The sequence below is a fragment of the Tauraco erythrolophus genome, chromosome 8, assembly GCF_009769465.1.
Source record: "Tauraco erythrolophus isolate bTauEry1 chromosome 8, bTauEry1.pri, whole genome shotgun sequence".
Lineage (NCBI taxonomy): Eukaryota > Metazoa > Chordata > Aves > Musophagiformes > Musophagidae > Tauraco > Tauraco erythrolophus.
Window position 1 is genome coordinate 43079718 of NC_141472.1, and position 13803 is coordinate 43093520.

Below are 13803 nucleotides of genomic sequence, written 5' to 3' on the forward strand. Positions count from 1 at the left end.
AAGGATGAACTGGAAACAAAAAGGGGACTTTACAGGCTGAAAAATTAATTTGCCCTGAACTCTATATGCCTTTTTTCTAACTGACCGCTCTCTACCTCCCCTCCCAGAGCCAGCAGCCTGGCCAGTGCCACGCACCAAGAGATACCTCAGACACCACCCTCACCATCACACCGTTTCTCAGCATTGTTACAAAGCCATCTGTTCTACATAATCATCTCAATTCTTAACTGGAATATTTTAAAGTAAGCAAAACCATGAAGAAAAATAAAGAAAAATGTAATTGTAGAAACAAATATTAAAACCAAACAATAAACCAGGCTATTAACTTATCAGAAGCTCAGCAGAATTTGCATCAGATCCTTGGAGAAGTAACAGCATTTTGACAGCTAAAAGCAGTATTACTGCTATGGTGTTTCGTATAAGGTGCAATTTCTTGAGGAATCTGTGGTGGTTTTGCACTCTCTCTTTTTCTGTTTTAATTTTATCACTACTTTAATAATGCAGATTTTATGAATTGCTTTCAAGTATTTGAGTTACGGTAGCACACAGCAACCTCGGCAGAACTGGAGTTCTGTCAGAGGCACCTTCTGAACTGTGGCACTTTAAAAAAGCAGGTCTGTGAAGATGCTTTTGATTGGGATTACATACAGCTTTTGTAACCAAAATGTAAGAAGGAATAGATTTATCCCACTTTGGAGTACGTGGCCTATCTAAAATTTGCAAGATACAAAATTTGCAGAAAGCAATCTTAGGTTAAGTTTCAAGTGCTGGTAAAGGCTTTTTCTATGACTTCAATCAGGAACTTCTGGAACACCAAGCAGTGAGTTTTGCTAAATTTCTATGCAAAGTCTGTGCCCTTATACAAGGTAGTTCCTCTTTTTCAAGTATAAATTTCAGAACATTAAAGTATGATGTCTGCCTAACTGCCTATGCCTCTGATGAAGCAAAAACTCAAGACATTCATGAGTTCAAGCTACTATTTCCTACATGGCATTCAAAGTATCCTCTTCAAAACAAACCCATGTTACTCCTTTTGATACATACTTGATTTTCTCTATTTCCCCACCACTATTACTAGGCTTTTGGAAATGAATTTCAATCATGTCCTGTACACTTTCCTCATCATCTTCCATCTCTTGAATTCCTTTCAACAGAATGGTCTTCTTAGAAATCCCACAATAGAGCTATGGAGGAAAGAAAAACAAACTTGTATTACACATCAGCCGTTGCAGGTACATCTAAAGGAACTGACAGATACTGGAAATAAACATATCCTTGATCAGACATGACCAGGATCTTTGATTGCATTGTAAGATTTTGGACAGCGTGGTGTATTTCTGTCACTGAAAACAGCAGGAGTTCTGAGCTCTTATCATACACTACAGAGTTCAACAGGCAATGCACCTTAGCAGGTGTGTCCTCACTCCTCAGTGCACACACACACACACTGGATTTGGGGATCTCTGGTGGCTTTAGACAGCACCACTCCATCAAAATCCACGCCAATACGCGATACGCACCTGCAAAGAACGCTGTTACATCTCATAAACGCACACTCTCCAGTCAAAGCTTTAATTACAAAGGCCTGATGATATACACAATACTGACTTGATTACAGTCTATTCAGACAAAGTAAAAGACAATTTCAGTGAGAATATGATGAGTGAGCAGACTAGTGTTACCGGAAAAGAAGTCATTATTTGGGTTGAATGAATGAATGAATGAATGAATGAATGAATGAATGAATGAATGAATGAAAAAAATGAATGGTCAAATGTTTTATAGAGCAGCAAGGGTCTCTGCTGAGACTATCATCAAGGCCTCTCATCAGTGCTTTGTGACTCAGAAAAACGTTGTTGTGCCTACTATTAACCTACTTCACAATTCAGTAGCTTCCTCCTGTCTAGCACAGACATTACGGTAAGTAATGATCTAATTTGATCAAGGGAAGACATGCACACCCTTTTAAAACAAATTATAGCTTTCACATTGCAAAACATAAGATTAACAGCAGAGCAGCATATCGCAGACTCACACTTGCTATGAAGTTTCACAAAGTGCATGGCACAAAAGCTTCTGCAGTCCTCAGAACTGAAAATTCGGCCCGTATCTCCTATTTCCCAAGTATCGGTTCTATTTAAGGGTTAGCCTGGACTAGATTCTTTTACCTGAAACTTTTCCAAGTGTACGTCGACGTTTCGGGACACAGAAAGCTTATGGCACCTTCCATTTACAAAGAAAGGGTATTTAGTATGTCCCACGAAGCCGTTAGCTGCTGTAAGGGAGAATGACAAAAAGAGGGGTAAGAGTAATATAACCTAAAATGCACTTTGTAAGCGTATCAAAGAACAGACTAATCTTTCTTATATGGATTTATAACTAATATATAATAGCACACTTGTAGATTCTTCATATGCATTTTGAAAGAAGTTTACTTGGCATTGCCAAAAGAGCAAAACCATTAAATACCCACAAAAGCTTCTGAAATAAATCTAAAGCAGCTGCTGTAAATGGATGTGGCTCCACTGATCTTCATAGAATTTCATGCAGTTGGGCAATCTGAATGCCTGCCTAACTTCACTGGCGTGAAACAAGAGCTAAAATCAAACACATTTTCCTAATTTTCTATTTGCAACTCAAAGGAAAAAGAGGTTTTGGACAAAGAAAGAAATAAAGCTCACCAACTGCACATCAGGTCATGTTCGATCAACAAGAAATATGACGAAATACTGTTTTATTTACAGACGTGTGGGTGAACCCACATCTTCTCCTGATCTACTTAACTCTCCATGGGAACAATTTGCTACATTCAGTGGTGAAGTTCATACAGAATGTAATATGGAATGGAATGCAAAATGGACAATATGGCCTGTATATCTAGCTAACAAAATATTACATACTATACCTCCAGGTTTGAGGAATGTAATAACAGCTGTTCTGGACTGCCTGTCATAGTTCACATTTTCTACTTCTCCTCCTCCACCCTGTTCAGACTTGTAGAAATTCAGCTCTAATTTGTCTCTCATCCAGTCTTCAGGAATAGGTAGCTCAGGAACTTCTGAAACATTGATCTTATTTCCAGAAATAGTGATGTGAAGCTACAGGAAAGTAAATTTTTTGTGCACTTTGTGAGTGAAAACACACAAAAAACCTGAATGTAAAGCTTTTTAAGTACTGCAAGTTCATATCTTTATGGTTTCATATTTCAGTCGATTACCTCAAATTTGATTCCCATTTCAAGTGTAAAAGGCTTCACTGTCACATCTGCTGTTTTGTTGTCCAGGTTCACAGTGTGCTTACCCATTTTTATCAGTCTCTGGGCAACTAAGGAAAATCACAAGTTTTCAGATATGAAAAGCCTTGTTTAATCATTATAAATCCAAAACTATTCCCCAGTCTCTTAAGCAAATCCTCCTTTTGCATCAATAAAGGATAAATAAATAACAGTTAGGCAACCAGATCCCACTATCCATGTCTTCAGGCATGTCTATTTCCACAAAATCTGACTAGTTAGAGGCAACAGGTAAAATACTATAGTATCTTTAGGACAGGATAGAATAGTAGAATCTTTATGCTGTCAAAAAGTGCTCTCACTGCATCAAATATTAATACTAGACTTCTCCTATTTCATTTCAAATATCCTTGGATGAAAACCACATCACTACCAGGTGCAGAGAATGCCTATTAGCTATCTTAGATTTTAGCTGAAAGAAATGAACTGGATATTCAGATGCAAACACTGAACTTTCTATCTGCAATATTCTTGCATAACTGAGCTACCCACCCAGCAGCCCCAGCCAGACTGCCTGCAGGCTCCTTGCAGGCAGGCACCAGGCTGTCCAAACAGCAAGCATCTCAGTGGGAAGCAGGCAAGTTACAGACTGCATCATCCCTCTGTCATCTCAGATCTACCCGTGTGTGATGTGTACCCATCACCAACATAACTGCTGGCAGGATAAGGTACTGCCCAGAGTAAAGAAAACAGTCCAATTCTGCTGTCAAAACATTTTGAATCCTTCTTGATGATACTCTGCGAGGTAGAAACATATTCCCTCTTTCAAACACCAAGTATTGTTTGTATTAGCTGGGAGCAGAAATCTGGTAATCCAACAAAAACAGGCAGAGTGCTTGCAAGAACTTTTTTCTACTGATTGGTGTCGTAATAGTGAAAGGTTCTCTGTGTGTTCTCTCTTTGGCTGTTGTTGATTTTTTTTTTTCCAAAATGTTTACGTAAATCTTTTCCCTTTGGCAATGAAATACATTGGAGACATTAATTTTATACCTAAAATATGCACCATACCTTCTTCATCTTCAAAAGTAAGCAGCGCCTGGTTTTGATTCAGTCTGAATGGGATTTTTGTAGTTACACTAAAAACACAGTGAGTATTCATACTTGGATCATCATCCTTCAGGTCTTCCATTTCAGTGAACTTCATTTTAGTTTCTGCTACCTTTTTTTTAATCTAAGATTTCAGAATCAAGATAGGAAAGAAAAAATCATTTCTGTAGTTTATTGCAGAACAGAAAAATGAACAGTCGTCTTTCCTTGCAGTGCTACATATATTTTGTTTTCTTCAAGTTTGTCAAGCAGATTGAAGTCATGGCTGGTAAAACAGGTATGACTCTTCTAACTAAACTGACTTCTTGTAGTTGTCTATTCCTAGGATTTTTGACAGTGAGGTAATTGTGGGTTTGGTGGGGTTTTTTGTTTGGTGGGTTTTTTTTGTTTGTTTGATTGTTTTTTGGGTGGGTTTTTTTTTTTCTCCTTTGATTAACTTTGAACTGAAACTTGACCTTACATAGTAAAAATTCAATTGAAGTCCACGGGGATTTCCACCTGCCAAAATTTGCCAAATGCAAGTATCAGAGTCTCTTGTGTTGCCATTTATTTTTGCCTAACTGCATCACTGCTCTACAGCAATGGGAAGTCTGCTAATAAACAGCCTTGTAGGTTGCCATTTTAGTAAAATTGCTAAGAATATCCAAGTGTTTTGTAACTAGGATAGAGTAAAACTGTTCATGAAAATGGTGGTTAGGAAAGGCTATTTTGATAGACTGGAGGGAGTTTCAGATAACTCTTTTTTCCTCTTTACATAACTATTTCAAAATAAAACCCTGCGTAGAAGAAAAATACTGTTTATGTCATAAAGATAAAATAACCAGAATAATTAAACCATTCCTGCCACCTATCTTCACAACTAGCACCTTATCTATGAGCCTGCCTTCTTCCCGTTCCTTCTGCTGCCAAAGGAAAGAGAGATACTCTTCTTAAAGATAATTCAGACACTGGGTGTGGGCCCCTGTCCACACTGGATCTCCTTCTAGAGGAGCCTTGCCCTGTCCAATAAATGCATAGGAAATTTAGGAGGCTGGAGTTAATTGACGTCTCCTAAACTTAGAAATGTAATTTAGAAAACTAAAGCTACCATTGTAATATATGTTACATTGAACAAGGTAACGCTTGGATAGAGTTTCAATCTTTGCATACACACAAAATGATCAGTTTTCATTTTGCTGTAAATTCCCCCAAATATTTGGGTTCGTTCCAATTCAGAATGAAAATGGGTTTTTAAAAGCTGACATTTCCAAAAGAGAAGTTCCAATTTCCGAACATCTCAGAATCTGCAGCAGTTTCACCAAAAGACACTTTGGATCCAGAGTTTAAACCTATTTACAATCACTAATATTTATCTGGTTGCAAATTGAGTTATTTCTGATTTGGAGTAACTTGAGAGAGACTATAATCAAGTCAAACTCTACGTAGGCTAAAATAAATGCTACATTTCCCATCTAATGGACTTACGTCCCTTCTTCCATCCTCTTGCCCAAGAAATATAAAATGAAAGTACTTGAAAATTACTAATGCTATGTGTATTTTTCATTCCTGTGTCTTCCATTTAATAATTTCCTGCTTGTCTTCATTCCTCTCATGTTTTCAAAATCTCACAAACCTGTATTTGTTTCCATATCCTTAGCCTGCTTCACATTGTCTTGCCCCGTAAACTAGGAAAATAAAACTTCAAGCTATATTTTATACAGAAATCAGTAGAGGTTCAAATCCTGAACAACTGGCAATAATACTGTGCCCTTCCGAAAGACAAATTGTAAAATATTTCAAGCTTCACCTGAGCATCCCGCGAGAGCTGTGAGCTACATTCTGCAAGTTCTTCTTTGAGCTTTTCAATCTCTCTCTTCAGCTCATCATTTTCTTCGTTTAATACATAGAGTTCTCTCTACAGCCCAAAAAGTTATCAAATGCAAAATTCAACACATAGAAGACAAAAATGTATTTCAGCAAAATCTGTAGACATTAGAAACTGTTTCAACTCTTAATTATTCTATGTGACAGCCATGCAGGACACAGTTTTTGCACAGCTTTAACTACTTGCAAGGTAAATTCACTCGCCGAGGAGCAGTTTCAGTCAAGGAAGAGGAAACACCTCTTCCACCTCCTATCTGCTACTTCCTTCCACCACACCAGTCAATCCTAAATGGGCATAAAGCCCATGCAACTAAATCCAATATTTCCTGGACAGGGAACACAACAGAACGAGAAGGAAACACAGCAGATAGATGTAGTCAGCTCCAGCCATCCACAATTAGAAGATGGCTCCTTTAAAGTCCCTGACCACTCAAGACATTTAGACCAGTTCCCATCAGCTCAGGATAATGTAAAACAAAAGCCAGATGATGATAACGACCGCTTCTGGGTACAAAATCCAAACATTTATGACTGGAGAACCGAAACCAACTTTCAGAGAATCTCATGGCAGCCTGAATGCACTTAACCTATTAATTCTATTTTAATAGCTTGTAGTATTGGAGCTGTGATTTCTCATCAGTGATTTACGGGCAAAACCAAACTTCACTGAAACCACCCCCTTGACACCCTATGGAAATTTATCCTATTCCTGTACCAATGACCTCACATGGCACATTGAATTAATGAAACAATTAGTTCTAGGAAGACCTAGAAAGAAGAGCCCTCTTCAAACGGGTTCTGGCACTTGCTCAGCTCACTGTCACTTAAGAAATCCTAATCCCTTGGGTGCTGTAACACCTTAGAAGATGAGCTGGGAGCTGACAAAGCAGTGGAATCAACCCATTCAATCTCATCTGCATCACAGAAAACTGGAACTCATCTGTTAGTGGAGAATCTTGGAGGAGGAAGACTGGTTTTGTCAGTTTTCATCTTCTATACAAAACCGGGCTCAGTTTTGCCTTCACTCTTCCAACACTGCCATAAGACTTATTTTATTGCACTGATTCTTAATCTGCCACTGAAAAACTAGGTGTAGAACATTCTAGTCATAGAGTCCGCAAACCGGTAATGCCAGTTAAAAACTTAAACTGAAAAGGAGATATTACTCTTATTTTCTCTAATAGCCACCTCCTTCACAACTCCCCAGATGCTAACAGCTATGAGCAAGCCTTCTCCATACCTCATGCGTTTCCCTAGATGTAATAATGTCCTTATGCTGCTTCTCTTGCAACTCCTTTAGCTTTGCCAGCTCCTCCTCTGCTTTAACATACTCTTCCTCCACACTTGAAACACAGAGAAGAAGGTCAGCTTTTGCCTTTTCAGCTTTTTCAACTCTTTCCTGGATAGCAAAAACAGAGATTTAATTTTTTTTTTCTTCTTCCGTGGGAACAAACAAAACCTTAAACAAGCCCTTTTTATTTATTTCTTTTTAACACTTTGGATAAATATTTCTCTTAGACATACAAGTGGAGTTACCGCTAAGGTCAACACAATCATGTACCATTGAAGAACAGAGAATGAGTTAGACAAACATGTTATAATTGGGAGAGAGTTGATTTGGTTTTAGAAGGATGGACTAAAGGTCTTCCAACTATCTTTCAGCTAATTTCCACAATTCTATGTCATTTATAGAACTTGCCTTCCATTCCTTCAGTTCTTCTTTAAGTCTTTCCATCTGATCTTTTGCTGTGTCATTAAGGTCCGCGGACATCATATCCTGGAGAGAAAAAAAGAGGCACACACAGGTTTTCCCTTTCATTAGGCACTAACTGAGACACACTAAACAATTCAAATAAGTCTTCAAAATCAAAAAAATAAACTCTCTGCAGTTGGATGAAGCATTTTGCCATGGCAGTTTTCAATGCAGGTCTATTACTGAAAACGAAATATATTTTGCCTGTGTGCCTATTTGCTGTTTTTCTCCAATTGTGCAGGCAAGATATGTGGTGAGTCAAACATTTTGAGAGACTGATTATATTTCATGATTAAATCTTCCTAGAATCTGCATGCCAGAGGATGGCATATACCACGTAATTTTTTAAAAACGCATTCAGACACTTAGGCCAAATCACTGACCTATTTTAATGGCTCGATAGGACAAAAAACTAAGCAAATCATAGAATCATAGAACGGTTTGGGTTGGAAGGGACCTCAAAGATCATCTAGTTCCAACCCCCCTGCCATAGGCAGGGAAAAAAAAAAACGGATCCTGGTCAGTAATCATTATTTGCTAACTATCCAACTGAAAATATTCACAGGCTAATATTTTGGTAAATAATAAAAGCAAGTTGTCTCTATGTTCTTCCACAGGGAACTAAGCCCCTCAAACCACAAATGTTTATCTACATGCTTTCTCGGCAGTTCCTCTAAGAGAAATGATAAAGAACATAGGGGCTTCATGAGAAAAAAGATTTCAAAATTAAGTGCTTCCAAGCTCAGGGAGATTGGACAACAAATGGTAACATCAAGGAGGAGGAAGGTGATAAAAGAAGCATTTTAGAATTTAAGTACTTCAGGGCAGAAGCTCACAAGCACAGGAAAACTACAACTGGATAAAGCCCAAGAAGGGAGAAAATCTTCTCTGTTCTGTTTGGTTTCTATGGCTGCGATATTCTGCAGAAAAGAAAAAAAAAAATCCAAAGAGACCTGCTGAAACAATCCCTCCCTTTTACTTAAGATTACATAAAACTTGAATGTGAACAATGAAATTTAGGCATGGAAAGGTCTAAATTAGACAATCTTGTCAATTCCCTTGGTAATGCTAGGTATTTCCTAAAAACAATAAAATACAAAACAATTTTTTCCACTACTTTGTCCAGTTTCGAATGCCCGTTACGCAACACAGAAATCCCCATCTGCGTATAACTTGAAAACGGAAAAAAACTCCTTTCTTCAAGGGATTGAGTGCAGGAAAGCAGAAGGATGCACATGCCGTAGCTGGAAGCTGATAAGAAAGGATGACTGTTTTTTACTGAAAAATGGTCTAAGACAACAGTCTTCAATCCAAAAGAAGGAAAAAAATAACAAGGAAAATGCAAGAAATCCCAGGGAAAGTCCCATTCAAACTTCTTGCTGCATTGCAGGAACTGAATCACGGAAGGCACTAGGAAAAAGGAAATTCCCCTAAGAAACCTCCACAGAGACAGCTGAGCAAGCGAGGTAGGACAGGAAAATTCTAACAGAATCTGTAATGCAGACACTTTGGAATGGGACAGAGGCAGGAATGAGGAATGTCCAAAGTATTAAAGGATGGAAGAAGATGAGACAAGAATCTTCAGAAGCACTGTCCAAGCAGTCCTAGCGTAAACCTTCATTCAGAGATACTATTGTCAAATAGAGATTTTTTTTCCAGGCAGCACATCAGAAAATACTTACAAAACCATCATCTTTTAAAGATAGCGGGAGACTTGTGAAATCCATTGAAACCTAAGGGAATAGGAAAAAAAAAAGACAAGATTATGTGTATTGGCTTTATATTTTTTTTTTTTCAGCAGAATAGAATACCAGAAAGGAATACCAGAAGCTGTGTTGAGCTAAAAGAATTTTTAAATGGAAATGTTGTATCATTTTATAGGCAAAAGTGATATATATTGGATCTCTGAAGCCTCCTTCCTTACTAAGCATAAAATCCAGAGATGCATGTGAGAAATTCCGCATTGCAGGACTTAATTTTTCTGTCCTGAAACATATGTACTTACTTTCACGCTACTTTTGTACCATTATGCACATCCTTAACATCCTGTGTGCTCTGTGCTTAAGAAATATAACCTTAAATCTGCTTGACACGAGTGAAAACCCTTTTATGACACCGCAGCTAACGGAAAATCTGGAAGCTGTTGCCACAACATTTTGTGGAGGCCGATAAAAAGGAATTTAGACAAGTTCATGGGCCACTGATCCACAAACGGATGCTAAGGTGTACGGATTCCCACGCAAATCCATCCTGTGGATGCCGAGGCAGCGCCAGGGCTTGGCACCACGGCTCAGACACTCTCTAAGCACGTTGTCTAACACCTGCCAAGCCCCGAGCAGCGGGCAGCCCAGCATCCTGACCCGGCTGGGCATTTCTGACCTGGAAATTCGGAGCTTGGTTTTCACCTGACACCATCGTAGCTGTGGCAATCACCAACCAGGCTTGAAATGGAGGCTGCCTTCGGTTAGCGACCCAGGAATCGCGTTCTGGTTTGCGTTAAAGTTTACCGACTGATGTACCGATTCCTCATTTAGGAAAGTGAAAGTAGCATAACTGAAAAACGTCTCTACTTGGCTCCTCAGATGATAGCCCAGCCGGTAGCCAAGTGGCCCGCCCCTCAGTGCTGCCATGCTTCCTCCCGCGGCCTGGGACACCAAGAAGGCGGCTGACGGGTTCAGCTCCAGCAGCCCCACCGCCCGCACCAGCCCCTCGCCTCCCTCCGCGTCCCAGCCATCCTCTCCCACCCGGGGAAACCGATCCCACCCCGGGGCCGCGGGGAAGGCCGCACCGACCCGAGCGCCACCACGGGGCGCTCCGGGCCCCGCCGGGGCGGCCACCGACGGACACCGGGCGGGGGACAAGCGGCCTCCCCGGGCGGAGGGCGCGGGTCGGGGCTCGCAGGACTCACAGCAGCCGCTGGTCCCCGCGCTCCCCGCACGCCGACAGCTCCTCGGCCGGTGCCGGACCCCGCCGCAGCCCCCCCGCTCCCTGCCGAGACGCCGCCCCCGGGGCCGCCCGCTGTCGCTTTCGCTTTCGCTTTCGCTTTCTCTCCGCCGCCGGCGGGTCCCCCCTCCCCCGGCCCCGCCACACCCGGACGCGCGGCCCCGGGGGCCATGTCGCTCTTCTTCCTCGAAATCAGGTAGAGGAAGGCGGCGCCGACCCCCGCCGCCTCGTCGGCGCGGCGCAACGCGGGCGCACGGCGCTTTTCCGCGCTCCCCCCCGGGACCTCGGCTGGGGCATCGCGGGTGGATAGCCCGCGGGCAGTGCTCGCATCCAGCGTCCTACAGAGTGGGGAAATCCCAGAAAAGGTAGGGAGCGGGTGGGCTCGTCGCTGCACCTGCAGGGAGGGCGCGAAGGCTTCAAGTCGGCCATCACCTCCCTCCCGTGCCATCTCTTAACTCGGCTGGATGCTTCTGGTTTGGCCTCTGGATTTTTCTGTGAAATAAAGTGACTCGGACGTGGCATCCTCAGGCTAATTCTGGTGAATTTGGTTTCTTTATTCATTTGTTTGTATGTTTTAAACCACGTTCTCAGGGATTGTGTGTTCGCATTACAAGGAGTCCTTGTTTGCCGTGGCAAAAGGCATAAACCATTCAGTGACGGAAAGGCCCCTTGCTGATGCAGATACCACATTTGAAAAAATAATTCCTGGAAAAGCTCTGGAAAACCAAGCAGTAGGCGGCAGCACCCTGCTGTCTTGGAGGAAGCCCACTGTCTGGGAAGGAGCTCACTGTCTTGCAGGGACCCCACCATCATGGAGGTACCCCACTGTCTTGGAGGGATCCCACCATCTTGGAGGGAGCCCACCGTCTTGGAGGGAGCCCACCATCTTGGAGGGACCCCACTGTCTTGGAAGGACCTCACCATCTTGGAGGCAGCCTACTGTCTGGGAGGGAGCCCACCGTCTTGGGTGAGGGGGGTGAGATGGGGCCCTGGGGCAGGAGGTGGCAGCCATCTCTCATCAAGGAGAGACCTTCGTCTTCTTTCCAAGAGGAGCATGGTTGATTTATAAACCCTTCAGTATATAGATTGGTAAGAACAATCCATGGCAGATGCGCCTAGAATTGGGCAACAAAGTCATTGATGGGCAATCTGTAGGCAATGCCAACTTTGTTCTGCAGCAACTGTTTAAGGTCTCTGGGTTTTTTTCAAGTCCTTTGGCTGGCCATAGTGTTTTGGTGAGTTGGATTGGAGCACCGATCTGGAAACTACCTCCTATCCACGTCCCCCCCCAAAAAAAAAAAAAGCACCTTGTCTTTGACCAGATCAGTTCTCAGATCTGTGACTACAACTGTGAGTGCCAGCGCAAGGAAGGAAGAGGAGGAAGGAAGAGGAGGAGAGCTTTAGCTGTGTGCCAGCTTAGAGAAGTCCTGACATGCAGACCGGTGTGATGTGACTTAGGGTTGCAAACATTTGCTGTGTTAGCCAGTGGACATTCCTTTTCTAAAGAGATTTCAGGGAAGAGCTGCTTCAGGAAAAAACTGCTTTGATTTCCGTCAGTTTAAGGAAGAAAAAGCACTGGCTTCTCGTTGAAGGGGAGGGTAAACCGCTTTGGTTACTGAATGATCCTTCTTCATGTAGGTAACCAAAGGAAAGTGGCTCTTCTGGATCCTGAGAGAGCTGGTGTGATCCACTTCGTCGTGCAGATCATGTCGCTAGGACGGACTGGACTTCTTGTGATGGGAGCTGTCAGGTGGCAGGTACAACGTGTGTGTGTGCTGAAACGTGGGTGAGTGAAAGGAAAGCACCACACACATCCTTCACTAATAGCTCTTGGATTCAGGAGCAGGCAATGCCCCCAGGATTGTAGCCAAGCAGTCAGACACAGCTGATTGAATTCAAGACTTACTATCTATTTAGATACTCATAAGATATGCATTGCAGTCATGAACAAAATTTGGGCAATGTCTGTGTCCTAGGCCAAGAAAAAAGGAAAGCATATTGCAGGTTTCCCTTAAAACTAAGCTGACTAATCTTTCAAAAGTTGCCCTCAAAATTGCAAACAGACTTGTACTTATTGGCCAAAGTATTTTGTATGGTCAATCAGCACTGACTGGCAAAGAAATTAATCCTCAGCAATTCAAAATATGCCAAGTGGTTGGAGAAAGAGCAGAAGCTGACTTTGTCACTTAGCAGACGTGGACTTCTGCTTTCAGAGAAAAGCAGGAGGAGTGGTATGGAAGTGAAGCATTGCAGCGTAATCGGTTGCGCTCTGCGTGCACACTTGAGGAGCCCCGCACAAGAGCAGCCAGATCGAGGTTCTCAGAACTTTTGCTTTCGTTGGCTGCACAAAGGGAATCTTGGATTGCACCCTGCTTGGATAGCAGTCACCTTGTGCCACTGAATTCAGTGGGAGTTTTACCCATGGGGTAATTATTATGGCAGTTTCAAAAGTCCTTATCTGTTTTTTAAGATAAGTGGATGAAACTATGACCCTGTGTTCAAGATATTTTCTTCTCATTTTCTGCCTTGACAATGGATAACTGTGTTTACTATTGCTTTATAAACACAAAGCTGGTTACTAATGAGATGAGTAAAAGGGAGAGGTTTAGCTGGAGTAGCCAGGGAGGAGGAGGTGATTATGTTATGACCTAAGTACATCAGATTTCAGATTTAAATGTCAGAGTGGCAGGCTGTTCTCCAGTAACCATGGTCATGTTGGGAAGTCACTGCTGATCTGAAAGAGCCATATTTCTCTAAACTCCGGGGAATGCAGCAACGCCAATCTGTTTACATGGCCTGCTTTGAGATTTGAGCTGAGCAGTGTGTTTGTGCTTGTTTGGTGAAGGAAATTTACTGGAGATAGTGAACTGGGCCAAGTTCCTTAACTGAAATGGAGTTGACTTGG

At 42.1% G+C, this 13803-nt stretch overlaps 1 protein-coding gene across 2 annotated transcripts; it reads right to left on the minus strand.

Annotated features, from left to right (window-relative positions):
• Positions 1–255: 255 nt before the first annotated feature.
• On the minus strand, positions 256–10909 carry NMI (N-myc and STAT interactor). Of its 2 annotated transcripts, none has more exons than XM_086615381.1 (10): positions 10864–10909; positions 9638–9688; positions 7902–7979; positions 7443–7601; positions 6126–6233; positions 4301–4463; positions 3218–3324; positions 2906–3098; positions 2169–2275; positions 256–1184 (listed from the first exon to the last, which is right to left on the minus strand). In XM_086615381.1, the coding sequence occupies exons 2-10, from the start codon at positions 9680–9682 to the stop codon at positions 984–986; spliced, it is 1161 nt and encodes a 386-aa protein (XP_086471507.1). In that variant the 5' UTR covers positions 9683–9688; positions 10864–10909; the 3' UTR covers positions 256–983. The 2 variants fall into 2 exon arrangements, with proteins under 2 accessions (XP_086471507.1, XP_086471508.1); XM_086615382.1 differs by lacking the exon at positions 10864–10909 and adding an exon at positions 10361–10612.
• Between the last annotated feature and the right edge of the window lie 2894 nt (positions 10910–13803).

Bases quoted from the DNA above. Each gene is read 5' to 3' on its own strand.
- NMI (XM_086615381.1), bottom strand. From the start codon at position 9,682: ATGGATTTCACAAGTCTCCCGCTATCTTTAAAAGATGATGGTTTT. The intron at 7,980-9,637 runs GTAAGTATTTTC...TTTTCTCTCCAG, and splicing joins CTTTAAAAGATGATGGTTTT to GATATGATGTCCGCGGACCT. The intron at 7,602-7,901 runs GCAAGTTCTATA...TTTGCTATCCAG, and splicing joins AAGAACTGAAGGAATGGAAG to GAAAGAGTTGAAAAAGCTGA.